The sequence below is a fragment of the Anser brachyrhynchus genome, assembly GCF_964034855.1.
Source record: "Anser brachyrhynchus genome assembly, chromosome: 6".
NCBI classification, from domain to species: domain Eukaryota; kingdom Metazoa; phylum Chordata; class Aves; order Anseriformes; family Anatidae; genus Anser; species Anser brachyrhynchus.
The window spans coordinates 24280501-24307075 of record NC_137700.1 but is presented as its reverse complement, the minus strand read 5'-3'; the positions used below and the strand labels follow the sequence as shown (position 1 = coordinate 24307075).

General features: G+C 43.4%; 1 protein-coding gene across 17 annotated transcripts in view; it reads left to right on the top strand.

The window, feature by feature from the left end:
• Window positions 1–26512, top strand: part of TLL2 (tolloid like 2) — a 93244-nt gene extending 66732 nt beyond the window's left edge. For 6 of the 17 annotated variants that reach the window (XM_080598165.1, XM_080598155.1, XM_080598159.1 and 3 more), the window contains 18 exons: window positions 636–752; window positions 4861–5006; window positions 5961–6156; window positions 8373–8498; window positions 10009–10169; window positions 10911–11091; window positions 12507–12632; window positions 13225–13352; window positions 13440–13653; window positions 14426–14676; window positions 15852–15982; window positions 18063–18254; window positions 20379–20494; window positions 23256–23291; window positions 23999–24297; window positions 24554–24670; window positions 25546–25611; window positions 26031–26512. In XM_080598165.1, the coding sequence (XP_080454291.1) occupies window positions 636–752; window positions 4861–5006; window positions 5961–6156; window positions 8373–8498; window positions 10009–10169; window positions 10911–11091; window positions 12507–12632; window positions 13225–13352; window positions 13440–13653; window positions 14426–14676; window positions 15852–15982; window positions 18063–18254; window positions 20379–20494; window positions 23256–23291; window positions 23999–24180 (2303 nt within the window). In that variant the 3' untranslated portion in view covers window positions 24181–24297; window positions 24554–24670; window positions 25546–25611; window positions 26031–26512. Of the gene's footprint in view, window positions 1–635; window positions 753–4860; window positions 5007–5960; window positions 6157–8372; window positions 8499–10008; window positions 10170–10910; window positions 11092–12506; window positions 12633–13224; window positions 13353–13439; window positions 13654–14425; window positions 14677–15851; window positions 18785–20378; window positions 20495–21556; window positions 21717–23255; window positions 23470–23998; window positions 24298–24553; window positions 24671–25545; window positions 25612–26030 lie in introns of those variants that run through there. The other 11 variants (XM_080598164.1, XM_080598168.1, XM_080598167.1 and 8 more) reach the window with 11 other exon arrangements.
• The last annotated feature ends 63 nt before the right edge of the window (window positions 26513–26575 follow it).

Below are 26575 nucleotides of genomic sequence, written 5' to 3'. Positions count from 1 at the left end.
TTCTTGGTCACAAAGATACTGAATGGGAAAGAGATTGAATGACTATGAAGGTTTAACCCCAAAGAGGTAGGTTTACTAGAGGAATAAGACCAGAGGATGAGATAAGGGACTTTTAGCACCAGTAACAGGATAAGCTGTGTTAGATGGTTCTTTAGAGATTCCGCATAATCATCTTAGCCACATCCTGCCCTCAGATTGACTTGGACAATTTGGTCTTGGGTGCAAATAACTGAAGGAGTTTCCAACATTTAACAGGTGGAAAGGACATTCCCAACGTCCTATCTCCAGGACAGGGAATGGTTCTCCACCTTTGTCAGCTCATTTGCCCAATCATGTAATTAAAACAAGAACCCCTTTGAACTTACCAGGGTAACAAAAGCTGTGTCTATGATTACGGGATTCTCCTGCCAGCTGAAGGAAATCTGTATTTAATAATTGAAGAGGATTAGAATTAATGGGGAAAAAAGAGAGAGTCTTCCAAAAGTAGGCGTGGTGGGAGTGAAAGGGTGTTTTACACAAGCACTGCTCCTTTAACCACAGATTGTCTTTGCTTCCTAGAACCACAGGTGCCTGCCACCAGTAGGTGTGCTGCCAGTCAGCCAGGAGATCTTGATCGTCTCTTTCCTGCCTTCTAGGTAGATTTTGTGGCGACAAGATCCCTGAACCAGTAATCTCCACGGACAGCAGGCTGTGGATCGAGTTCCGGAGCAGCAGTAACATCCTGGGCAAAGGCTTCTTTGTGGTCTATGAAGGTACAGCCTTTAGCTAGAAGTGTGTCGCGTTGCATGGAGCAGTCAGAACAGGATGCAAGGATTTATGGGGTCAGTAGGAGTTCAGCTTCACCATGTAGTTAGACACAGCACCCGCTCTTGCTTTTATGGGAATTGGCAGAATTTGTGAGCTGTTTCAGCAGACCAAGGTATGGATCTTCCAACTAGATTGTCACATTTCTTCTGGAGAATAGGATAGGATAGCAGCACAGGGCAGTGGCTTCCGTTCATAGCCCAGGGTGCTGTTTGCCCTAACCTGCCTCTGCAAGCAGGCTTACTATGTGTAGCAAGGGTTGCTTCTAGTAATTTAACAAAGTTCTGGTTTAGGTCATATACTTTACATCACTTAATGCAGCTTGTTTTGTTGGTGTTTTTTTGCTTAACTCAAATGCAAAGGCTGTTCTTTGGTTTCTCCCTTCTATGTTTTACTTAAAGAAGATTAGAAATTAGCATGGTGGATTTTCTGCAGATCAGGTACTTTCAAAGTTTGCATGGCACTGGGATGCTGAGACAGCTTCAGAGGAGAAGCAAAGTCATTAGTAACATCCCCTTTCCATGTATGCTTATTTTTGACAATAACAATGCTAAGTTGTATTAAAAGCCTTCATTGTTCTCTGAGCATCAGGCATTTTCTTAGAAGTACCAGTGTCCTCAGCAGTAGTGAGTTTGAGTGGAATGGTACCAACGATACATCATCTTTCTGCAGCTGCAGGAACAAGCATGACATTGGAAACTCAGTGCTGAGTGTCCAGAATATTCATGAATAATGATAATAACAGAGGAAAGCAAAGAAAATGCAGGACTGTTGGGGAGGTGCAAATAAAGCATATGAGGATTTCACAACAGTGTGGGGTTGGCACATCCTTTACATAGGAGAAATGTCTGGTTTCTGCAGGAATTGTTGTCCAGAGGCAGAGGTAGCTTGCCTGATTTTTATGTTTCTCCTGAGAAGCAGCTATTGCCTGGACCACGCGGTTTGTAACACCCCTTTTATGGTAGTTTGCTTGAATTAGAAGTGATCAAACTAGTGGGTCTCTAATAGACTGTTTTATTTAGGTTTATTGCTTTTGTGGGCCAGTCAGCTTAGTTCTTAGCACTGGAGGATAACCCACTGTATCTGCTCTAACTTTGAAAGAAAAAAGAAACGTAAGGAATGTTCTTGGGAAGCATCTTCTCTGTTCTTCATGATGTGTGTTCATATGGCATCATGGTTTATATTGATAAATGATATTGAAGTATTCTTTTATATATATATATTTGCTACAACCCAAAGTCAGTTTGCAAAACTTTATTTTCTTTGGATAACTGTCCGTATATCCTTATATCATGTTGATGAATAAGTGACCCCTATAGGTTCATTAAAGATGAGCAATAATTGCTTCACTTAATTTCTGAGGAGAGCAAATGAAAGTGGTATGTGTATCTAGTGGGTCAGACTTTGCGTCCCTCTGACTGTTCATATTTTCCTGCTTCTTCGGGGTTTCAGCTTTCTATGTAATCCTTTCCTGTAAGCAACTTCCCTTTGGAAAGGTGGGAAATCTATTGCCGATTCTGAGAGCAAGTACAGGTTATGACTGGTGGAAGCCAGTTTGTAGCAGTGATGGCCCACTTCTTATTTCTTTTCTTAACTCAGCCTCATCCTATTAGAGGAGCAGGTAATGAGATTGTCTGCATCTCTCTGGATATTTTATGTGCAGAAGTGGGAGAGTTTCCAAAAATCTTCCGTAATCCCAATTTCCCTCTGATTCAACAGCAGATAGGTAATAGCTTGTTTCTTTCCTTCATTGTCAGGTAGTTTGCTCTGATGCTTTGTGACTTCTGCGTCTAGGCAATAAGGGTAATTTTTATTTCCAAGAGAGACTGCTCTGAAGTCTTTAATTTTCTGTTAATTTTTGTCATAAAGTTTTCTGCGTTGCTTTTAAGTTACTCTTTTTCTTTCGAACTCTTCTCCCTCACATATTGAAAAGTCAAGGTGGGTCTTACCACTGCTTCTCTGTCCTCTTCTTTTCTGGGAATGCATCTAAACTTCCGTGCATTCAAACTTTGCTGGGAGCTCCGTGGGTGAGGACTGATTTTTGGATTAGATTCCTCCAGTTCTTGTCTCTAAGGTTTTAAATAGATGGGAGAAAGGAGGTAGAAGCACGTAGCTGTGTAATGGTAGAATTATTGTATAGTAAAATACAGGAAGTCAGTTTAGTGAAAGTGTCCTCATTTTTTCAGTCATATTGTTCCTTTTCTTTTGTTATATTCAAAATGGAGAAGATGCTGGTGGTTTTGTCCTATAGCACTGCTGGCAGCCTCAAATTTATCATTGTTATTGCCTTCTCAGACTCTGTCAACAGATGTTTTTTCCATTTAGCAGTAAAACTCTTCCAGTACAGTTAACCACTCAACTGAATATTAGTGTGAACTACTGCCATGGATAGAGAAACTACTGTTTGCAGGCTGACAATTTTATGGCTGTTAAAAATGAAAAAGTAAAAGACATTGTCATTTTTTTGCTCTCATAGTCCTCTTTCTGTTAGGTGGGGAACCAGTTCACTAAAGGGTGCCTCAGAGGTTCTAGCACCACTTGTAGCTCTGAATATGTGAACTTGGACTGCGATCTAAATTGTGCTCTGCAGCTGATTTTCAGGTGCAACTATTTGGTTGTGCCTGAGCTCTGATTCTCTAAGAAGTTAGCACTGCACTAGTGAAGCACTTCTTTTAAATAGATTACAGTTAAATATCAGCAACTCACAAGACAAAACCAAGACAATGTTACCTGCTATGAGCAATTTTTAGGACATAAGGAGGCTCATATCTGTACAGCTAACTCCCTCCAGATGCAGGACCTTGCACTTGCCTTTGTTAAATTTCAAGAGGTTCCTGTCTGCCTATCTCTCCAGCCTGTTGAGATCCTTCCGAACAGCAGCACAGCACTCTGGAGTATCAGCTACTTCTTCCTGTTTTGTATATTCAGCAAACCTGCTGAGGAGGCACTCTATTCCTTCATCCAAGTCACTGATTTAATTTATCACTCAGTTAAACAATACCAGACCCAGTATTGACCCCTGGTGGACACCACTAGCTATAGGTCTCTGACTAGACTGTGCCACTCATGACATCCCTCTGAGACCTGCCATTCAGCCAGTTCTCAGTCCAACTCACCATCCACTCATCCACCCCACACTGACTGAGCTTGCCTATGAGGATGTCATGGGAGACAGTGCCAAAAGCCTTGCTGAAGTCCAGGCAGACAACATCCACTCTTCTGTCATCTGTCCAGCCAGTTGTCCTATCACAGAAGGCAACTAGGTTGGTTAAGCATGATTTCCCTCTGGTGAACCTGTGCTGACTATTCCTGATCACCTTCTTGTCTTCCACATGCTTAGTGATTCCTCTAGGATGAGTTTTTCCATCACCTCTCCAGGGACTGAGGAGAGGCTGACTGGCCTGTAGTTCCCTGGGTCCTCTCTCTCGCCCTTTTTGAAGACTGGGGTGATGCTTTCGTTCAGTTTTCAGGCACCTCTCCTGCTTGCCACTATGCTGAATTGCTGTTGTCTTTGAGGTCTCTGCTATTTTTGTATGAAACCAGATTTTGTATTAAGTTATCTGTTCTTGGTCTTTAAATTTATTCATTTTTTCATCTAGCACAAACTTAAATTTTTCATGCGCAGTAGTCAGCCTGAAGGTCTCCTGGTGAACAGCTCAGCTCACGCTTGTTAATACTGCCATCTTGTGGTTGGATTAGATTTGCAGCTGTTCGTTTTTTTGTTTTTTGTTTTTTTTTTTTTTTTTCCTTCCATCTTTTCCTGGTCCTTATTGCTGATTGCAGGTGTTAAGCAGTTATGGAGTTGACCTAGAGTGTGAAACACACAAATCCATAAAATTCTGTGTCTCAGTGAGTTCACCTTCTAGAGAGGTTGGTACAGCAAGACAGGAGATGCTATTAAAGACTTAATGTTAGATTTTTAAAACCTGCCATGACATTTGTGTTGCCTTTGTGCAAGAAGTGTTACCGATACAGATTTGAATGAGGAAGAATGCTAGCTATGGAGCAGGCTTTACCCCTGCAATGTCATGTTTTTGCTGCTTGTTTCTTATGAAGCTATTTGTGGTGGAGAAATTCACAAAGATGCTGGCCAGATCCAATCTCCTAATTACCCAGATGACTACAGACCTTCCAAAGAGTGCATCTGGAAGATCACAGTTCCTGAGGGCTTTCACATAGGAATCATGTTCCAAGCCTTTGAGGTGAGAAATGCCATTGTAAGCTCTTGAATACTTATTGTTTAAGCTCTCTAGATCCTTTAAAATTAAAAGGGAAGTAATGTAAATAATAATACTTTAAAAAAGAAAAAGTTCAGAACATTATTTATCCTCACCAGAAGTTTGCTCAGAAATTTTGAAGCCAAGTTTAAAATATGATGAGTTTTCAAAAACTGTTAGTCCAGATAGGAAGAACAAGAATGGGCACAAAATTGCTGATTATGTTAAGTAAGGGATTCAGGAGTCCTTAATACTTTACTCTGGTCAAATGAAACTGAATGTTCACATTCCAAGCAAAAAACCTCCCATTGGCGTTACAGGGACTTGGCAGATTTCAGGGTGTTTGTGACTGTCCAAAGAAACATCACACTTCCAGATGGCAGACAGTCCTTGAAAAGCTCAAAAAGGTTTTCTGCTATTATAGGATGTCTTACACTCTTAGTTAGGTGCTCGATGATCTATTTCTGACTACTAATGTGTTAGTCACAGTCGGGAGTGGACAGGACCTGGGTTTGTCCATAAATCCCATCTAGCTAATTGGTTGCTGTGGCTTGTGCACACTTACTGTGATTGTCCGAGAAAGAGCTGACACCGCTACTCCCTGACTATAACCCCAAGGCCATTCCTTGAGCACATTTGTTTGTAGTTGCTCTTCTCTATTACTTACAGCTTCTCATGGAAAAGTAGCTTGTCATGGAAAAAGTCAAGGACTGAGTTTCACTGGAGGGTAGCCATGAAATAGTTGTTGACCTGAGATGTATTCGTATTTGAATGTGATTTCAGCTGCAGTAGTAACAGCAGCCATGAGACATGCAGCTAGTTGTGACCAGTTTGGGATGCTGCTTTCAAACCTGATCTCTGGCCAGTGTCTAACTGGGTAGCGATCCTGACTCAGCTCTCATGCTAGTGAGCTACAGGCCCACCCTTTTTTATTTGCAGATTGAATGGCATGACACATGTTCCTATGACTACCTGGAGATTCGAGATGGCCTCACTGAATACAGCCCATTGATCGGTCGATTCTGTGGCTACGAGAAGCCAGGAGATATCAAGTCCAGCTCAAATAAAGTATGGATGAAGTTTACATCTGATGCAACCATCAATAAAGCAGGCTTTGCAGCAAATTTCTTCAAAGGTATGTGATCTCTGGTACCTCTCAAGGTTGAACTTGGGGACCACTCATCCCCTAATCTACTGCCAAAATGAAGTTTGCATTTTATCTGCTTTTAGTTCAAAGCTTTTCGACTTACCTGTACAACTGCCAAAATCAAGTCTATACACAAATTGCTTTGAGATTATAGAAAGGTTTGATGATGAGGCATGAACATCACCTTACTGATGATCACGCTTGAAAAAGGGCAGCCTTTCTTTCATGGGTCATCACCAGCACAGGCACTAGCACCTTGTGTGGAGTAACACAGGTATTAGCCTGTGATCTTATTTTCACTTGTTACATAGTCTTTCAGAAAATTATCACACGCTACTCCACTAGATTGAATGTGACCCCCATTTTTCTGTGCCAGTGGATACTGATATTTTCAAAGAAGGCATTAGTACTGTATAAAGAGTGTTAAAAATAACCCTCTGCTTTAGTTCTATTCCAAAAGTATCTTCTGGAGAGAAGGTAAATTGAAATGTAAGTAGAATCCCAGGGAAAAAATTAGAATGCTTTTGGAAACAAACACGTTCCTAATCTGAGATCCTTTTCAGGAAGATGCGAATGAAGACAAAGATTTTTCTTAAGAGCTGGATCCAAGCCATGGTTCTTTACCAGCACCCTGGTGGCTTGACAGAGGCAGAAACCAAATATATAACTACTTGGGAAAATACCTGATGCGGTTGCTGTGAGGTAGTACCTAATAGCTGCAATGCCAATATTTGGATTGCATAAGTCCTTTATTTATTTCTAATTCAACTTGTGCCTTTGCATTAAGGGTGCTTACAAGATCACTGACAAATACTGTGATGTTTCATTCCAGCCCCTGGACAATTCTCAGAGCGCCTGGATTTACTTGTTTAAATTTCTCAGGTTCCATAGAGATACAGATAGTATTTCTTCCTCAAGACATGTTGGGTTCTTTCAGGAGCTGGTAGTGCAGGGTGATTGTGGCAGGGGTATAAAAATGCTTAGAGTGAATTGTTAGCACAGTTGCAGACATGGGTATTGTCTGTGCAATTTTTGCTGGCAGACTAGAATTTGCAAAGTCCGCTCAAACTTGCGTGTGTGAACAAGAACAATGCAGCTTGTGGATGTTAAGGGTGTTGCTGAGTCCCTGTTTGTCAGTCCAGCTGAGGAACGTAAGTGTCTTTGCTTGGGCCAAGCACCACAGTAGCCACAGTTACACCTTTTCTAGCCAACTTGCACTGTGGGCAGAGCTGATGATGGTTTGCAAAAGCTGGGCAGACATACCCATAGTCTGTGTGGAATTCCAAGCTGGGATCTGAAGTCTGCAGACTACCTCCATATCCAGAGGGATGCTGAGTGAGTACCAGCCAGTTCTTGAACAAAATAAACGAACAAATTGCATGTCTCTGCAGGCACTCAGCAGACTACCATCCATACCTGATTGAGCCAATGGGTCAGCTTTGCCCTAACATACTATGAAAGAAATAGAGCATAAATCATATGTCATACAACACTGAAAGAAAATAACTCAGCTTAAAACAAAACAAAAATTGATTTGAAATTTATGCCTTGTGACAAGTTGCAGTGGTAACTTCTAACTTCTCAGAGAAAATAAACCTGCAAGCAGCTCAGAGAGGGTAAGTCATTGATCATGTCCAAGAGAGAACGTCAAGAAGATATGAAGAGCAATTACTTCTTGTCCAACCCTTCATGTATATCTCAAGGGAAAGCTCTAAGGTTGTGCTTCATTACTTATCTTCATTTTGGTAACAAGTTGTTTATATGACTGAAGCATACATATTCTGTACATGGTTAAAGTATTAGTTGTGATGTGTTTGACTTACGCTCACGTTGTGCCTTTCTACCTGATGGCAAATATTAGTGGAAAGACAATACTTAGTGAAATGTAGCTGCCCACGGCCAGGACGTGAGAATTCATGTCCCTCCCATTGTGAAGACTATTTACAGTTTTTTTGTTTGTTTGTTTTTATGATTGTAGGAGAGAACACCTCTCTTTCCTCTCAAGCGCGTAATTTAACAGCCAGATTAGAAGCTATTATACTGTGTCCAAGCGTGGAGCAACAAAGGAATGCTCTACTTTCTTCATAGTGAATCCACAAACAGAAACCAGAAAATGAAATCTCTGTGTACTATCCTTCTGTCCAAAAGTGTTACCTGAGGAATGTGAGGGAAAAGTATGACTTGTTCTGGTTTCCTCCTGACAGAGATGGATGAATGTTCTCTGCCGGATAACGGCGGGTGTGAGCAGCACTGTGAGAACACACTGGGCAGCTACAAATGCACCTGCGAGCCTGGCTATGAGTTGACAGCTGATAAAAAGAGCTGTGAAGGTGGGTGATGTAGAGATAGAGGCATCTCTCCGTAGGGTGGGTACTACAGCTAACAAAGGAATTGAACAAGCTTGGAGATGATTCTCCTTTTTCCTTCATCTTCTCTGGTTCTGTTTATCTCCCCCCCCCCAATCAACTCCCCCCAAAATTATTTTGTTAACATCAAGTTTAGGGTGAAAAACTGAAAATAGAGTGATTGTCTACTGCTAAATCCCTCTAAAAACTGTTGTCCTTCTTGGTCAGAGCAGATCTCCCATGATATACCATATAGGATAGGGGGAACATTGGAAGCTGACAGCTAAAGCTCCTGGTTTGGCTTCCTTAGGCTGGATGCCTAATGCTATCCTGCCTCCTCAGCACAGAGCATGTCTTTGTTACGGAGTGGACAGCAGCCCGTGCAGATCTGTGGAAAGGACGGTGGGGCTCCCCTTTCTGTCACTGCTACCTGCTCTCGTGCAGAACACAGATGGTCTGTGTGGGCAGATAGCCTAGCATTGCTGACTCTGATGGAGGGGAATGTAAATGCAACCTCACTGTCCCCCAGATGAAGTGGTTGTTCTACCTCTGCTAAAACTAGTGAGGTGCTAAGAGTAATAAGCAAATGAGCTGGAAAGTTTTGGTGAAAATCCAAATGCTCTGTGCAATTTCTGTTTTGTTAGGTTCTACAACACTCTTGATTTTATATTACTCTTTGCTCTATCAAGTCCATAAAACAATTGCTGCACTTTTTTGCATTGAAGCTGCTCCCTTGGGTTAGTTCTCTTAATGCAAAATTATGCCAGGAACAAGGCACAGAAAGTTTTAACCTCGTGGATTTTGAAGATCTAGCCATATCTCATTACTCCAAAGAAACAGCATGGAAAAAATGCTTTGTTGCAAGTAGAATTTTGCATTAAAAGAGCAAACCGAGGTCAATTTCTTAAAGGTAAAAACCATTCCCTCTCTCAAGAGGGTGAAACTGAGATGTCCTGAATTTTTAAAGGAAATGAGAGAGTAAAGCTAAGTCTCTGATTTTACCTTCAATTTTCCCTGGTGAAAATGCAGCCTACTTGAAATAAGCCACCAACAGGCTTGTTGGTGTGTCTTGACAGGAGTGTCTTCCCGAGGAGATTCCATTGCCCTCTAATTAATCCTTACCGTTAAACTTAATAAGGTTTGTCAGACTGAGTGTGGGTGAATTTACCAAGCTGACCATTACAACTGTATTGTGCATGTTAAATCAACTGATCCATAGTAAGCCCAAGGCTGTAGAGTAAAATTTAGTTCAGTCTTACACAGTTTTAGGTGACTCATAGGGCCGCTGCCTGGCTGTGTGTGTTTCACTGGTGGTTTGTAGCAGGTAATGTTTCTGCCTTCTCTGCAACTCCTAACATTTTTCAACCTGTTCTGCAGGCTGGGATTTGAAATGTGCCACCAGTCAGGGTCTGACTCATTTCCCAGCTAACAGTATGGCCCACTCTGTGTCTGAATAGAACTAAGCAAACCTTGTGTTCATTTATTGCCTCTCCAGCTGCCTGTGGGGGCTTCATCACCAAGCTCAACGGGACCATTACTAGCCCTGGATGGCCCAAGGAATATCCTACTAACAAAAACTGCGTCTGGCAGGTGGTAGCTCCAGCTCAATACCGGATCTCTCTGCAGTTCGAAGTGTTTGATCTGGAAGGCAATGACGTACGTAACCAATCCCTGCATCTCAGAACTGTGACTATTGGCTAACTTGGAACTGGGTAAATCCTTTGGGTACAAGCAAGAGGAGTCTGACCTGCTGGTGGAGCTTCTGGTTGTTTCCCGACCCTTGCTATAATAAGCCAATAACAGTGATTGTTCTCCTTGAAGTCTGAATCTTCTTTCTCTAGGGAGTGGAGAATTAAAGTTGTTCTGTTATAGATGGGCTTCTTTTCTCAGCCAGTTTTGCAAAATCGTAGGTGTTCTCCATCCTTAATAGGTGTCCCATCCCACCCTTCCTTAGGCTGCCTTTGTAGGAAAATAATTGGAAATGAACAAAGAAGTAGCGTTCCTCAAGGGTAAAGAAAATAACCACAGAATCTGTTCTCTGCCCTGCCAAGGAAAGGATGGATTCAGAACAAAACTTTCAGGTTTCATTTCCTCCACTGTAAATGGTTCTTCTTTAATTCAGGAGGCTGCTGAAGTTCATTCAATGCCACTAGGCTCTTGAATAAGGTGGGATTAATTATTTTAGCTAAATTAAATGGAAACCCTACTATTCTAATAAACAGACCCTAGCTGTAAGACTGGGGCAACAAGGGAATGGGGTAAGAACACTGACAAAAGAGATTTTGGGGAAATTAGGAGTGTGTATGAGTAGATGGCTGTTTTCTTTCCCTGTCAGTCAAGCCTCTGTCCCCTCTCTGAAATGCTCTATTCTGAGTCGACTGCCTTCTGTCTTGGCAGGTGTGTAAATATGACTATGTCGAGGTTCGTAGTGGGTTGGCTTCTGACTCCAAGCTGCATGGCAAATTCTGTGGCTCAGAGAAGCCCGAAGTAATCACATCACATAGCAACAACGTGAGACTGGAATTCAAATCAGACAACACAGTATCCAAGAAAGGATTCAAAGTCCACTTCTTCTCTGGTATGTGTCTTGTCTCCTCTGACTGAACCTCTCATTTTTTCGTAAATTATCTTAAACCTCCTGACATAGTTGCATCTAAAAAGCATAGTTGCGTTGTGCTGTGTCATCCTTCATCTTGGTTTCTCCGTGCAGTGTATGGTCCAATTTCACAATGCGATGTCAGCAAGGTGCATGAATTTCATCAATGCCTCTTGTCCCTCCACAGTGGAAAGAATGGGGAACCTGATCCTAGAAATTCTCTCTGCCCCTGGTGTCATTAAGAATAGCTCTTTTTCTCTGAAACTAGGGGAGTTAGAAAATTTCTAGACATCTTCTATGCAGCAATCCTTTCCATCGGTGCTGTGCATACTAGTGGAAGTTCTGACTCCTCCATACCTCTTGGTTTCAGTGATGCACCTTGTTGGCAGGGAGCTCTCGTGGTTAACTGTGCATTGGATGAAAATCGACGTTCAGTTCCATGCTGTCTTTTCAGCAGAGGCTGAAGAGTGTTAATATTTTTGAGGAGGATGATCAAGTAAAATGAGCTTGAGCTAAGACAGTGGCACAGTAGAATCAGGGCAAGGGGCTTGGCTTATTAAATCTAACAAGAAGAAGGAAAGGTGAAGTGGAGTGTGTTTTATCTAGAAATGTGTTTGTTAATGAGGAGTCAGATGAGGTTAATGAGGTCCAGGATCCAGGGAATCAGCTTGTCAAGGGAACTCCATAGTGGGAGGGCACTAAAAACAAGTGTCTTTCACTATGCTTTCTGGATCCTTTCATCTCCTTTACTGTAACCCTGATTTTTTCAGAGCCAACCCCCTTGGATTTGTTTATGAGAAAGGTGGGACAGAAGTATCTTTATTTTCCCTTTTCTCTGAACTATGCATGGGCTGCTGTCCCGTCAGGGTGAGAAACAGTCTCTCTGTGGCCTCAGCATAGAACTGAATATACAGCAATGAACATCTGGGGCGTATTTCAGCTTCAGATAGCAGCTCATACCTTAGATCCTCTTCTCTATCTGCTTGTGCTCTTGAACAGAGCAGCTTAAAGACGGAGGCTCATCAGAGCATTTAGAAACTTGAAAATATAGAGATTGACCAGCAGATTTTTGCATACGCTAGTGAGTTTGCATGATTATTTTCCTGGTCCCTATTCTAAAAGAAAGAGGCATTGCTATAGGTTTCTTTTAGATAAGGAATTTTTAATCATTCAAAACCTGCATTATATAATAAAACATTTTTGTGGTACATCTTATGGAATGAAAAATGGTTGAAGAAAACTGTGTCTGGGCTAATAAGATGACTGGACAAATCCATCAACAGAGATTGGAGGTTTGTGTTTGTATTCACCAGTCTGGATATGGGATTCACAACTGGTGACAGTGGTCATCTGTTTCTCACTGGTAACTCTGTATTTGTTGGTTTGATCTTGCCCAGACAAGGACGAATGCTCCAAAGACAATGGTGGTTGCCAGCATGAATGTATCAACACTTTTGGAAGCTATGTATGCCAGTGCAGAAATGGCTTTATGCTGCATGAAAATGGCCACGATTGTAAAGAAGGTAAGTCCCTGCTCTCTGCATTCAGGAAAGATGAGCTACCACAAAAACTATCTGAACCAGAATGCTTCCTGCCCTATATTGGAAGCTAGTTTGTGCAGCCAAGTGCCGTACCAGTCTGGGGCACTGAAAAAGCCCCTGCTAGCTGAAAAACTAGTTAGGGAAAAGAAAGTCAGGGCTTGTTTTCAGCAGGATCCATTCCCAGTCAACACAGTGGCAGGGTTGGAGACCTTGTCACTGGGAGCAGGGCAGATGAAACAGAGGAGCAGGAGAATACATTTGGGAGTGAGGGTACAGGTGAGGTTAACGGGGCTCAGGGGAATAAGATGGTCTCTTTCACCAGCTGATCAGTTATCTCAGCCAGCTAGTCTGGCTGCAGCAGGGGATGCCAAACATACAGGCCTTTCTGGGGACAAACCCACCAGAATTATGCAGTAATTCTGAAAGACTTTTTCCAGTGACTGAAGCCTTCCCTAGTTCTGCCATGCTTAGGGTCTTGGTGGACAGAAAGGAACATGTAGGATGTTTCAGTAATGCAGTGCCTGTATGAGACCTACCTTGATGCCTCTGTCTTATGATCTCTCTCCTTCTCAAGCTGGTTGTGAGCATAAGCTGAGCAGTGCAGAGGGAATGATGAGCAGTCCAAACTGGCCTGACAAGTACCCAAGCCGGAAGGAGTGCACCTGGAATATCTCTGCAACATCTGGCCACCGAGTGAAAGTAGTGAGTGATCAGTGAATGGGAGTGCAAGGGGAGAAACATTCTCAGATTTGTTAAGTGTCTTTTCCATTTTCCTTATTCTTACTGTAGACCTTCAATGAGTTTGAGATCGAACAGCACCAAGAATGCGCCTATGACCACTTGGAAATGTATGATGGGCCCAACAGCAAATCACCTATCCTTGGTCGCTTCTGTGGCAGCAAGAAACCAGACCCTGTGGTAGCTTCTACTAACAAGATGTTCCTTAGGTTTTACTCTGATGCTTCTGTGCAAAGAAAAGGTTTCCAGGCAAAACACAGCACAGGTAAGCTGATTCCCTGCCAATATCCCAGTGTGATGAGATGTCATCAGATCTCACTGTTTTGTTTACCAGGCAAGATCAGACACACTTTTCTGCAAAAGGAGCTTAGCCTGAGTTTTATTTGGTTGTAAATTGTGCTAACCAGCTCTCAGACCATTGTTGACATCATACCATAGATACTAGCTGAGAGTTCTACTGACATCAGGTGTTCCTACTCATCTTCACTTGTTTAAATTGAAGATGGTTGAGCAGCTGCCACATCTGTTCCTCATCAATCCTCAGAAAATGAGGTGACACAGCTTAGCTTAGCAAGAGATGCCTCTCAGGTATATTGACCCACACACAGAATGAACTTATACTAGATTGGCTATGATGGAAGCAGAGATGTGCTGTGAACAGACACAGAAAGCTTAATCTTCTATTTGTGGCAGCCCAGAGGTGGGCGTGTTGTATCAAGATTCACTTTTCTGCAACCTTTGCCACTAAATGAACGAAGTAGACTGGGCAGCAGTGCATGTGAGAGAAGGCATCTTCCTCATTGGCGGCAGAGAAACCAAAAGGATCAGGCTTCTCTACACTGTGTGGGTCATTGGATTCATGGATAACTGAAGAATTCACTGTTTTGTCTTAGTTAGGTGCAGTGGTTAGTTACCTTCCCTGTTGTACATATGCTGGAGGTTTTCTTTTCCCACAGATGGCCCAAAAGTGGGATGGCAAGTCTTTGTTGTGAGGTAGGGCCTTTGAGGAGACTGTTTTGTGCCCTTTCTTCCTTCAGTGTGTGGTGGGCTCTTAAAGGCTGAAGTACAAACTAAGGAGCTGTATTCCCATGCTCAGTTTGGGGACAACAACTATCCAGGTCAAGCCAACTGTGACTGGGTGATTGTAGCTGAAGATGGTTATGGGGTGGAGCTGATATTCCAGACATTTGAGATCGAGGAAGAAGCTGACTGTGGGTACGACTACATGGAGATCTATGATGGTTACGACAGCACTGCACCCCGCCTGGGACGCTTCTGTGGTTCAGGGGTAAGCCATAGTGATGGGGAATTCACAGTGGTGGCTGGAGGTGGGAAAGAAGGGAATTCATATCCTCTTTCGGAGAGGGTCAGCAGTCACAAATTGATGATGAGAATGCCTTGTATGTCTGTGTTTTGCTTCTTCCCCTCTTGCTAAAGATTACAGTCATTTTATCTGATATACAGAGTTGGTCTGAAATCCTTTCCAACTGGCTTTCCCTTGTTAACCCAGGGCCGTGCAATCAGCATGGGACTGCTGCACTGCTGTGCCCTAGCCTTGCATCAAAAGCATTGTGTGAATGTAAGAAACCACTTCCAAAGGCTGGTTTAATCCTCAGTTACTTCCTGCCTGAAAGCAAGTTACATTGCAGTCGTGCTCTGGAGAGAGTGAAAGGTGGAGCTGTTTGACTACAGGATGGTGTGCTGTCTCCTAAATTGTTATCTGTGTCCCGCTTTAACAGAAGTGACTCCGTTATTTTGAGTGACAGTGTGTGGTATTTAAAACCAGAGGTTCCATGTTTGGTTTCTCCAGTACTTCAGCAATGAAACAGAGAATGTGCTTATTGAATTTAAAGAGAAACGATCAGGCAGCCCGTGTGTCACAATAGTCTATGCAAACCTGGGAGATGGTCTGGAAAACAAACAAAGGCATAGCAGATTGGTGCGAAGAAGTTCAGGACAGTGGGGCAGTAATCACCTACCTGCATACTGTCAAACAGAGTGGTGGGGAAAGTATCAGTACTGCAGAGAAGCACAGGGAGCTTATAGCAGGTCACAGCAGCGAGGGAAATCACCAGTTTTGCTGGTAAGATACATGGCTAAGTTATTTCGCTGCTAATCGACCCTGGAAGGGCCTCAGCTGCCAACAGGGTCCACTTTGCATTGTGTCATTTCCTGAAAACATTAGGACAAATTAGAGCATACTCAGAAGACTGGACCAAAAATGTCAAGGGACTGGCATCAGTCTTCAAATGGTAAAAGGCAAGCATGCAAAGAGCAAGGGAATATGCTCAGGAAAGCAGGGCAGGACAGGAGGTACTGAGCACTCAGTATTCATGTTTCCTGTCCAGTCTGTCTTCACTGTGAGCTTGAAATCTGGCATCGTAATGCAGACAGTTATTTAGCGTGCAAACTTGACCAATCTGTGTTCTTTTTTTTTCTCTTTTCTTTTTTCCTTTTCTGCAGCCTCTGGAAGAAATCTACTCTGCAGGGGATTCCATCATGATTCGATTTCACACAGATGACACCATTAACAAGAAAGGCTTTCACGCCCGATACATAAGTACCAAATTTCAGGATGCACTGCATATGAGAAAGTAATTTGACTGCTGCTTACAGACATTTCCCATCTGAAGACTGAGACATTTAACTGTGATCTTTGTCTTTTTTTTAAGCTTCTGTGCACCTGGCCTAAAGCAGTGTACAGCATTTTCTGTAACTAAAACTAAATCCAGTCTCAAAGGTTTGCCTCTGAAATCATTAGCTTGACCCTCTCATGTTAACATACCCAGGACCAAAAATTGTCTTCTAATCATACCTGTCAGGGCATAATCATTGTGTTTTGCACAGCTTCCCGTGGGGTTGAGTGAAGACTGATCTTGAGTTGAGAGAAGTCTTGGTCTCTTGAATATCCTGTCTCTAGGTGACATTTCCTAAGCATCCTGTACATGAGCTGTCTGAATGCATTTTCTGGAGCAGATGGTGTGGACAGCCACCCGGTAGGATTTTCTCAAAGGACCTTGGGGACCACCCCCTCTCCCCTACAAAATACTCTGTGCAATAAGTGAACAACCAGATGGCCGGGACTCCAAATTCCATGGCTCCTTCTATCCCATCTATTTATTGTCTTGGTTATCGTGGCTTGAGAGGTAGGAAAGGGTACGGGGAGGGTCTCTTTAGGGCTGCTAGCTACTTAGACCACAATAAACAAGAAGTGCCCGGTGCCTGATCTGCAGTAATTGTCACAGTATGTGTTGAATGGAAGTACTTCAATGCAGTGACCAAAGGAAAGGCTGTGGCTGACAGGGAAGTGCTTCGGTAGGAGGCAGGGCATGTGATGTTGGCAAAGCTTAGAAACTGGAATGCTGGCAGCCTGCTCCCGTTACACTGCCAGGCAAGACAGGTCAGAGGGCTGTGGCAGCAGTCCAGGCCTTATCTTAAATAAGAAGTCTCTCCTCACTCCACCCGTGTTTGCTTTCTCAGTCTTCTTTATGCTGCTTCCATTCCACGCTCCTGTTGTTCCTTAGTACCCCTTTTTTGTGAGCCCTTCCTTTTCATAGCTGTCTGAGCTGCTCTCCCCAGAGCTCCCCACAGCTACCTAGGGGTGCTCGGCGACATCAGGTAGCCAGAGCATCTCACAGAAGGACACGCTGCGTCAGAATTGGACAGAATATCTTAGCGTAGCGTCACTGGTTGTTCCTGAGGCAGAGGAACACAGGCCGTGCTGCAGGTCAGTTCTGGTGAACTCTGGGAACCTGTCAAATATGTGCATGCTGCAGGCACAGGATGAGGAATGGAAGAGCTCTGCTGATTTCTGCTGCTTCTCCATTCTTTGCTAGCCCGTGACCCGGTCTATTAGTTTCATAGCAGTCCTATAGCCCGGGCATGCGTGCAGGATGATGAATTAAGCACTTTGAGCTATAAGTCTGAGATGTGCTCTGTGTTGCAGTTAATTATATACGTGGAAGTTACTGCACCATGGACTTGCATAATTAACAGATAGCTTGGCACTTCTTTGGGAAAAAGTAGGGAAAAATGCGCTTTGTGGGGAAGCACCGTAATTGAACTGTTATGGGAGGAAAAAAAAAGATTTTATTCTGAATATTTCATTAAGGCACTCATGGGCAATTATGAGCTAAAAGCTGAGGTATGTTAGCTTTAATGAAAGTATTTATAATCCAAGGATTACTATGTTTACATAACCAATGTACTGTCAGGCTCTGGGGTGACACCTTCTGCTTGGGTGTATGACTGTGAAGTGGGGGGCCAGCGCCACTGTCAGGCACAAATGATATTTCTGGAGATGAGGCCATTTCCAGATGGATAATAAAATTGACCCAGCCCTCTCCAGAAGTCCTTGAACAGAATATGGTCCAAGTATTGTGAATACTATGGGAAGCAAATGCATGAAAATATTTTCTTGCTTAGAACAAGAAAAATAAAATAATTTATACACACACACAATTATATGTATATAAAATGTGCATGTAGAAGACCAGTAGTCAAAGCCTTAATTGTCATGTGAACAATACTGAACAATTGACTATAGCTTTACTGCAGGCTGCATAAAACCATGTTATTTCTGTTTGTTTTTCTAGCTCTATTTTGTTTCTGTTTTCCGTTTTTGTGGCCTTTTTACAGGCAAGGCCTTTTGTCTCAAGCTGTTTGTCCATACAGGTCTGGGAAAGTGAGGTCTGCTAGCTGGGGTCTCTTCCTTGCCCCCATTCAAGCAAAAGTGCAGGGACTCAGGTCTGGAAATAAATGCCTGACGCCAGTCCCTGTGAAGCAGAAGGAAAGTTTCAAGTGGCAAGCAGCAGTTCAGATTTCCTGGCTCTCTAATGGGAGTAATGACTCTGGAGAGAAGTTACTGTAAGAGCTTCCTCTGTACTTTAAAATCTGTGTTCTCTGTTCCAATATTTTTTTTTATCTTTCTCAGACTGTATTCAGTGCTCTGGTTCATTGCAGATGCTTGCAATATGGTTTGATGGATCTACTGCACTTGTTACCATTCAAGCAGGTGTCTCTTGTGACAGTATACTCACAACTGTTGTACTGTACGTTTCAACCAATGATCTGCGTGGAATATTTCTGCTGTACTGACTGGGCTTAACAGTCAATAATCCTAAATGTGTGAAAGTTTCTTAAGAAAAAAAAATGTGAGATCCTCTAAAGGTGTATATACATATTCTGGTCTTTGTGTGGTTTTACATTTCACTAACTAAAATATTTTTTTTTTAGAGGGGAAGGAGAGGGAGGGTGTGGAGGGCAATCAAAATGTACATGTGCAGAATGAGTCTCTGCATTCATTAAAGACTGGATTCAGTTGCATGTTATGTTGTATGCATGCATTTACCACTTCGTCAAGGGGATGAAATTTCTTAATACATTTCTGTTTCTGCTGACTGTTGTTTGTGTCTGCTGCTAATAGCGGGTGGGATTTACTGTCTGCAGAAAGTAACTTTCACCTGAGCCTTAGCTTTGTCTTGGTTTTTGGAATCAGAAGGACACTTAGGAAGTGACCAAAGTAGCCAAAAGCTACATCATTGTCTTGTGTTCTGTGCTGATCCTTTAGTGATCTGGGATGTAGATCTACAGTTATAAACATGGATCTGGAAATTATTCCATAAGTAGACTTCAAAAGAGAAAGCTCATATAGTGCTGTACAGGGTAGAGCCTTCAGCAGCAGGTCCCAAAGTCTCTGGGACATGAAACTCCTGTGTAAAGGACAGCAGGGTGAACACAAGGCAGATGTTCCTTACTGCAGCCTTGTAGTCTGCACTCCCACTGTAGCAGCAAAATGTTCAGTAGCCAAGCAGCACCTAAAATGCTTTTTTTCCTCTTTTTGTACTCTGCTTGATGCGTGTCATGCTTCCTTAAGGATCATGTCTGTGTTATTCCCCCAACACATACCCAGTTCATGCATGTCCCACCACCCAGTATGCTTCCTGTGGTGTGCGTCACGGCCACTCAAAACTTCATAGTGACTGAATTTCCTCCCAGATGCTCCCAAAGGCAGAGCAGCAACAGAAATGCAGTAAGGAACAAGCATCCCTGTGCAGCATCCTGCACCAGAGTGTTGTTGCACAGTATGACTCTGGAATGAGACTGGATGCTGACAGTCAAGTCACTTGGTAGATATGATTTCCAAAATGAGGGCTAGGAAGCCTCCAGACACATAGAGAGTTATGGACTAAAGTGATGTTGAAACATTGGAAACGATGCAGACCAAGGGAAGCCAGGGGGAAATAGGAGGTAAAATAGCAGATGGAATATGAACCGATGTCACAGAAACACTGATATCTGCAGTTGCAGCAAGATATGTTCTCACTGTGTGCATGATCTATCTGTTGTACATGTAGAGATCTTTCACGGGCGTATATATATTCCCTGTGGTCCAAATAGTATTTTCCTTTAATTTCTCTTTCCACTTTGATTGCCAGCCACCAGTGCCATGGGAAATGGCCAAGCCTCATTTCGAGAGACAGGACTTAATTTTCCAGAAAGTGCCCAAGGACCGTCCAGTCACCATGTGTGAGATGCTGAAGGGAATATCTGTTGTCTGCCAGGAGATTCTTCATCCTTTAAAAACATGAATTCAGTGGTACACCACAGTCGAGACAGAGGAGGATGTCTACAGCAGACAGGCCCGTTGGTCAGGCATGAAACAAGCTGGCAGAAATCCTCCACTTTGTCCTGGCGTTCCCAGTAAACGTGCTCTGTCAGACGAGGTGTTAGCCTTAGAAAATAAAAGTAGGATTCCCTTCAGGCTGGGCTCTGGTACATATTAAACACATCATCTGAGCCAGGAGCAATTTTGCTTGCCATGAGGCAGATAAAAAAGAGGTGGAGTCCTCAGTGCCCTGAAGCTCAGCTTTCCACGTGCTGGCCAGACTCTGCCCCTGGCAGAGGAGCTGCTTTACCAGGTGTGCTGGGATCCAACCAGGTTACTTGACTCACCCTGACAGAAATGCCATTGTCTCTTCCTCTTTACAGGTCTGCAGTTTGTTTTTTAACAGGAAGAGAAACTTATCTTAAAAGGAGTGCTAACCTGGAGTCGGACGGTCAGCTGTTACCGCGTGCAGGGATTTCTCGGGGAGGAGAGCGAAATGGTGAGTGGGAGCCATGCTGTCTCTCTTGGTTGGTGGATGAACTCAGGGGAGAGGTCAGAGGGCAAGAGAGGTGAGGCCATGGGAGCACTCAGGCGTTTGATGAAGCGCTCCCTGGGAGCATTCAGCCCTCCTGTTCTCTGCCCCAACCAAGTCAGTCAAGCTGACCTTTCTGCTATCTCTGCATTTTCCTGTTGTGCAACCAATGCTTTCTGACACCTGACTGGGTTTTAGTGTCTATCCCAGCTTTTCTGTCCTGGAGGTATCACCTGGTTGTAGGGCAGTTGGAGCAAAGTGGAAGCATGGTTGCATTGTTTTCTTTTTTAAGCTAAACTGCAGTTATAAAGCTTTCTCTTGCTCAGGATGTGCCCTCGGCAGACAGTAGCTACTGTAGTTAGTGCTGCAGGGAAATCTACCCAACTCACATCAGGTCACTGATGCTCAGAGCCCTCTAAACATCACGCTAGAGTAATCCAGGCAACGTGAACAAAAGTAGGAGCAGTGCAGTCTGCAACCACTATGTTGAATTATGCTCACTTTAAGTTTTGAAATTTCAGAGCAGGCTGATCAGGATTTTCAGCTGGGATGGCTAGAAGTAAATACATTGGAAGTCAATAGTAATTTACATGTAAAGATCCTTGGCTCTCACAATGTGGCTAGCATACAAATTTCCATACTTTTAAATTTTTGCAAATGACTTGAGACAATTGCTTTAAGCTACTGTACACTTGAGAGAAACAGGCTAGTTCTGTGTCTTGCTCCAGTGCAGAACCAGGCTTGTCCTTTAAATAAGGGCTTACTTTATACTTTTTGTTCTCTACTGTTAAGGAACTAAGTCTTTACCCCTGGTCTGAAACTATGATTAAATAAACTAGGAAAAGCATTTCTACTCAAATCAAGGGCTACCAATCAGGTTATTGCAAGTAACAAATAGACCTGTTGCTATCTGGCAACTTAATTTTGTCAAAAATCAGTTGTACACACAGATATAGTTTCACAAATACCTTGAGCACAGAGAGGTGAACAGAGTTAAACAACACATTTTATGTGGCTCCTTCTCTTCAGGCTTTCATTTAACCTGCATATGCACAGTCCTGGAAATAATCATGAAGTCCATTAAGTCTTTAACCAAGAAGAAGGAAATAAAATAAATTTACAGCTTCAGAGCAGAGAGAGAGAGATAAATATCCAAGCTCAAACATTAACAGGTCAGCTGTTCAGAAAGGTATGTTTCAGTGAGGAAGTTCAAAGAATGCACAACAGAAAATTCAGGTGAGAACATCTCTGCTGTATTTCATTTCTGGCTGGCAGCCTGGGTGCAGCAATACCTGTGCCTCTGGGGAGTTAGGAAGAAATCAATCCTTTTCACTTGGTGACCGGTTGTTAACTGTGTCTGCTCAGAGGCATTTCCCAACATCTGCAGTCCCTAAGCTAAGCCATTGAAAGGTTATACTTCCAATTCAGTGTCCACGGCCTGCCTGTAAAGGCCACGGTTCCGAACATGTCTCCAGCTGTAGTCTGTAGTAGGAGGATAAATTCTGGACCTTTCAATGAGCTTTACGACCCTTCACGCCCAGTGGTGTGTCCAGCTCCCAGACCACAGGACTTAGACTGGGCTGAAACTGAAGAGTCACATCTCTCTCAGTGTGGATTGACCTCCCTGATCTGAAATAACCATGCCCTACTCAGTGCATGGCAGCAGAACTTCCTGCAGACAGAAAAAGGGCAGCTTTCTGCCAGCTCCCTCCCTACTGGCTTTTGGTGGATGCAAAGTGAAGCTCCCTTTCAGTCTTCTCTGTCACCTTCCACATCAGTTCCAAGGGAGATCTCAGCAGCTTTTGCTCTTTCGCTCCATTTTATTTAATTCCTACATGTTTCTGGTGCTGAGCAAGGTTCAATAATAACACTGAACCTAAGTGTCTTAACAGAGCTGCTTCCTGTGGATGCCCCTGGATTAAAGGAGAGGGGGGAAAAGCTTCTGCACTGCTTGTCCTCATTGCCTGCCTCCAAAGCTAAGCTTCCCTTCCCAGCACTGTCAGTAGCACCAGTCCCTACAGGCGGCCTCAGCTGCCCATTGAGCTCAACATATAATGGACAATATACTGCTTCCAATGGTATAGTTACGCCAGCAAGACAGATTGAGAGCAGCTTTTGATATTCTCCAAGCCTCTTTCTATATTCCTCCTAGAATGGTAGTGTCTGTATCCCAACTGCCCCAGGCAGCAAAACAGCACCAGAGTAAACAGCTATTCTTCTGTCTGTGGAAACAATTTAGTCAGGAAGGAGTTAAAGTCTTTTTTTCAGCTGTCTGTTGAATCAACAAGAGCAGGAACATGCAGTTGGTCTGGGGCTCAAAGGCTGCAGGTGGAGGTGCTTGCTCTTACAAGCTGCCACTTCCCTGTAGCTCCACAGCCACTGTGGGGACAAACAGCCTTGTCCTCCCTCACTGGGGAGCTAGCTGCCAGGGTGAGCGCATTGCGTGATAATCCCTGACTACTCAGAGACTCTGCATGGTGTAAACAATTTAAGCAAACCGGTTCAAGTTTCTTTGTATTGCTTTCTTAAATAGTATGACATGCTCTTTGTTTTCTCTGGAATAACTATCATACCTTAATATTCAGGTCACGTTGGTATATTCTCATGCCAGCACCTCCAGTCACTTCAGAAATATCCCTGCCCACTCCCACAGATGGTCAGGACACCTGATACTCAATTCTGTTTTTTTTTCTATTTTTCTTTTTTTTTTTTTTTCATTTCTCTGCAGACAACAACATTTTCCAAACCCTTTTACGGCACAACAGTAAGTACGCTGCATAGGATGAAGATCCACTGCCTACTCAGCATGGTGGTATATATAGGAGCTGGGGGATACAGTTCTGGAGGAGAGGGAGGTACTCTTATGGGTTGGCGGCTGCTGGGGATCTTCTCTGACATACTGTCCTAACGCTGCTGACATTATATTGTAGCAATAAGGACAGGTGAGATGCTTACAGAACCCGGATTCCTGTATTTGTGCTTGTTTTCTCATTTATTTAGAAATGAACAAATCCAGCGTGCAGTGAGTTTGCAGCATTTTACTGCGTGAGCTGTCAGCTGTAGGCGGTGGGTCAGTCTGAGCAAGAGAATAACAAGCGATGCACTTGCCACCATCACTACGTGATAGTCTTTCTTGTTGTGGGGCCTCAGGTGCCTTTGGAGCTGGGTGGGACATTTTTCAATGGCTAGAAAAATCCAGAGGGTTTTGTTTCGGGGTATGCCCAGTTTTCAGGGCCCTGCACTACACGCATTGCTTCTGTGAGCCCAGGCAGAGTGTGCAGCACCCTCCACTGATTGATGCTCAAGGGAAGGCCAAGCAGGCAGATGATGTGGCAAGGACAGAGAGCAGCCTGTTGCAAAATCACATCATTTCTTGGGGCTTCCTGCTCCCCTTTTTGCTGCTTTCTCTTCTGAATCCAGCTTTCTCTGGTATATATTTGTGCTTATTTCCTGTGTACGCTTTTTTTCCAGCCTTAATCCCCTTTCTGAGGAAGAACATGTATTCCTTCCAGTCAGAGCTATTGTTGGAAGGGCCAAAGTCCGGGTTCTTGCTTATGACTGGCAAGCACAGGCCACAACCTCAGGGTGCAGCCGAGTTCTCCATGTGTAAGCTACCATGTGCTGTTGTTGAAGTCTTGCAACTGCTTGCTTAGCCTATATCCATGTTTGCTTTATATGAAATATGTTTTTGCAATGTTCTTTAACCATCTTATTTCTAGACTTCTGAAACAGCAACAGGAAACACAACTGTCCAAGCAGATTGTTATGGGGTAAGAGTTTGCTTCATTATTTAATGTGATTGTTTACATGGAGCATTTTCCCTCTAAAATCAAATCTTTGCTTCTTTTGTCCGTTCCCACGTGCAGTGCAGCTGAGCTAGATGCCACCGTTGTGGCCCAGGGCTGCAGTTTTGTCTCTCACATTGGCTATCCTTGTTGCATGCTAGCCCCACACTCTGCTACTGAGCACAGAATTAAAGGATCACACTGCATGGATTTGACCTGACTCTCTTTCTTTGTGAGTTAGTACCAGCCCTGGGTGATTGGAGTAGCCGCAGGGATACCCAGCTTCCTGGCCTTGGTCCTTGCAATCATCTTGGCAGTGGTCTGTGTTCTCCAGTGGTCAAACTTCAGCTGGAAGCAGGTAAATACCTTCCATCTCCTGGATGCCTTGCCACTTCCTAGCCTAGTGCTCTATATCAGAGTTCTGATTCAGTACCTTCTGCAGCTCTTAGGATGTTCAAGACCACACCCCTAGGCACTCAAACTGTCACTGCTCTGCTTAGGAGTTACAGGATCATAAAGATAAAAGAGAAATTCAGGTGAAAATACGGGAGAGGCACCACCAAGTGGTCTGTTAACTAGCAGGAAGTAAACAAAAAATCTATCATCATTGTTCTTCAGTGAATTTCTCTTGTTATTTGCTACAGGAAATCATTCATTTAGGAATCCTCTGACTACAAAATAGTGTTATTTAGTTCCCAAAACACTGCCGAATTGTTTCATACTATGTAGTTTGGTCAACTTTTTCCTCTGTTCCAGCCCATGGGGTGGGTTTAAATGCCTACCTCCCCATTGGTGGGGTAGAGTGAGGGGGTTGTGTAGTACCTTGCCTTGTTCCTCTGGGGTGAAAAAGCATTCATGTGTCCACAGAAGAGGAAAGTCAGGAAGCATTGTGGCAGCCGTGCAAGTGAGTGTTTTCCCCTGTATTAAAGGGGACCAGGTGGATTTAGGATGTTGTAGTGAAGGCGATTCTTGGGCATCAAGGGTTCACATCTACAAGGTAATTCCCATGGGCTGGCATCACGTGGCCTGCGTGATTGTCCCAGATGAAAAATCATTTTGATGTCCAGCTTAGATTATGTTAGATATTATTCCATGTGGTTATTTATGCCCCAAGTATGTTCTGAGTTCTGAGCAGTTTGATAACAGAACATTTTTTCCCTGTTCTGTACTTCTTGCACTGCTGGTGAATTGTAGATAGGTGGTGTTTGTCACTCTTTCTGTTCATCTCTTCAGACAAGTGGGTGTCCTGAGATACAGGAAGAACATGAATATGAACGATCCCCTCCCAGACCTCCAGATGTAAGTCATCTGTTAACTGACTCTTACTGTAGCACACAGGCTTCCGAGTGAGTTACTAAACAAAGGACTGGCTTTAAGGGTAGCCCTAGACTAATAATAGAGACCTCATGGAAAGCTCTCTCCCCATGCTTGCCTGTGGCTCCTACACTGCTGCTGTTTCTAGCTGTACGTCTGTCTGATGCAATCTCAGATGAGGGTCCAGCAATAGATTGCCATTGTTTTAGAGTACACAGGTATTACAGCTGCATCCTGCATGGGCAAAAATGGAGGGAGGAATGAACCTGAAATGTGAGCAAATACATTTTCTTCAAAATACTGCCAAACATTTCCAAATAAAGGCAGGAATTCTCATGCACTGTATTCTCTGTAGCCTGAGTACTTTGTTACAGCCATCACAGAAATAAATATTTTGCTTCTAGGACTTTTATCTGACCATTATGGAGGAGACAAAAAACGTCTATGTAAATGAAGATCAAGAAAAACACTTCAGACGAGACATCCAAGCACAGGCAAAGCCCCCAAGGATGAACAAGCCCAGAAGAGAGCCACCTGGGATGGAATACGTTTATGAAAATCATCCTCCCTTTCACTGAGAGAAAAGCACCAAAGAGTGGCTGGAACCAGAAATAACAGACACAATCCTTTTCCTGGACACTAGGGGCTACACAGCTGCATTTCATGAACAACAGTTTTCTCTTTATGCATACAGGAAATTCTAAAGAACAGGACAAAGAGACTGCATGGGGAAAGAACCTGTTTGGAATTATGCCTCTGAGATATGGAAGCAAAATGAGATTCCCCTCATTTGGGGAGTAACAAAGTGCTGTGGGGAGAGGTGGTTTTGCTGTCCTGCTGAATTTAATTTATTTTAATAAAGAACATCTAAATCCTTGTAATGATAGTAGAGTGAACAACTAGAGTGTTTGCTGAAATCCCTATCGTTCAGGTTCTTGAGCTCCTCACA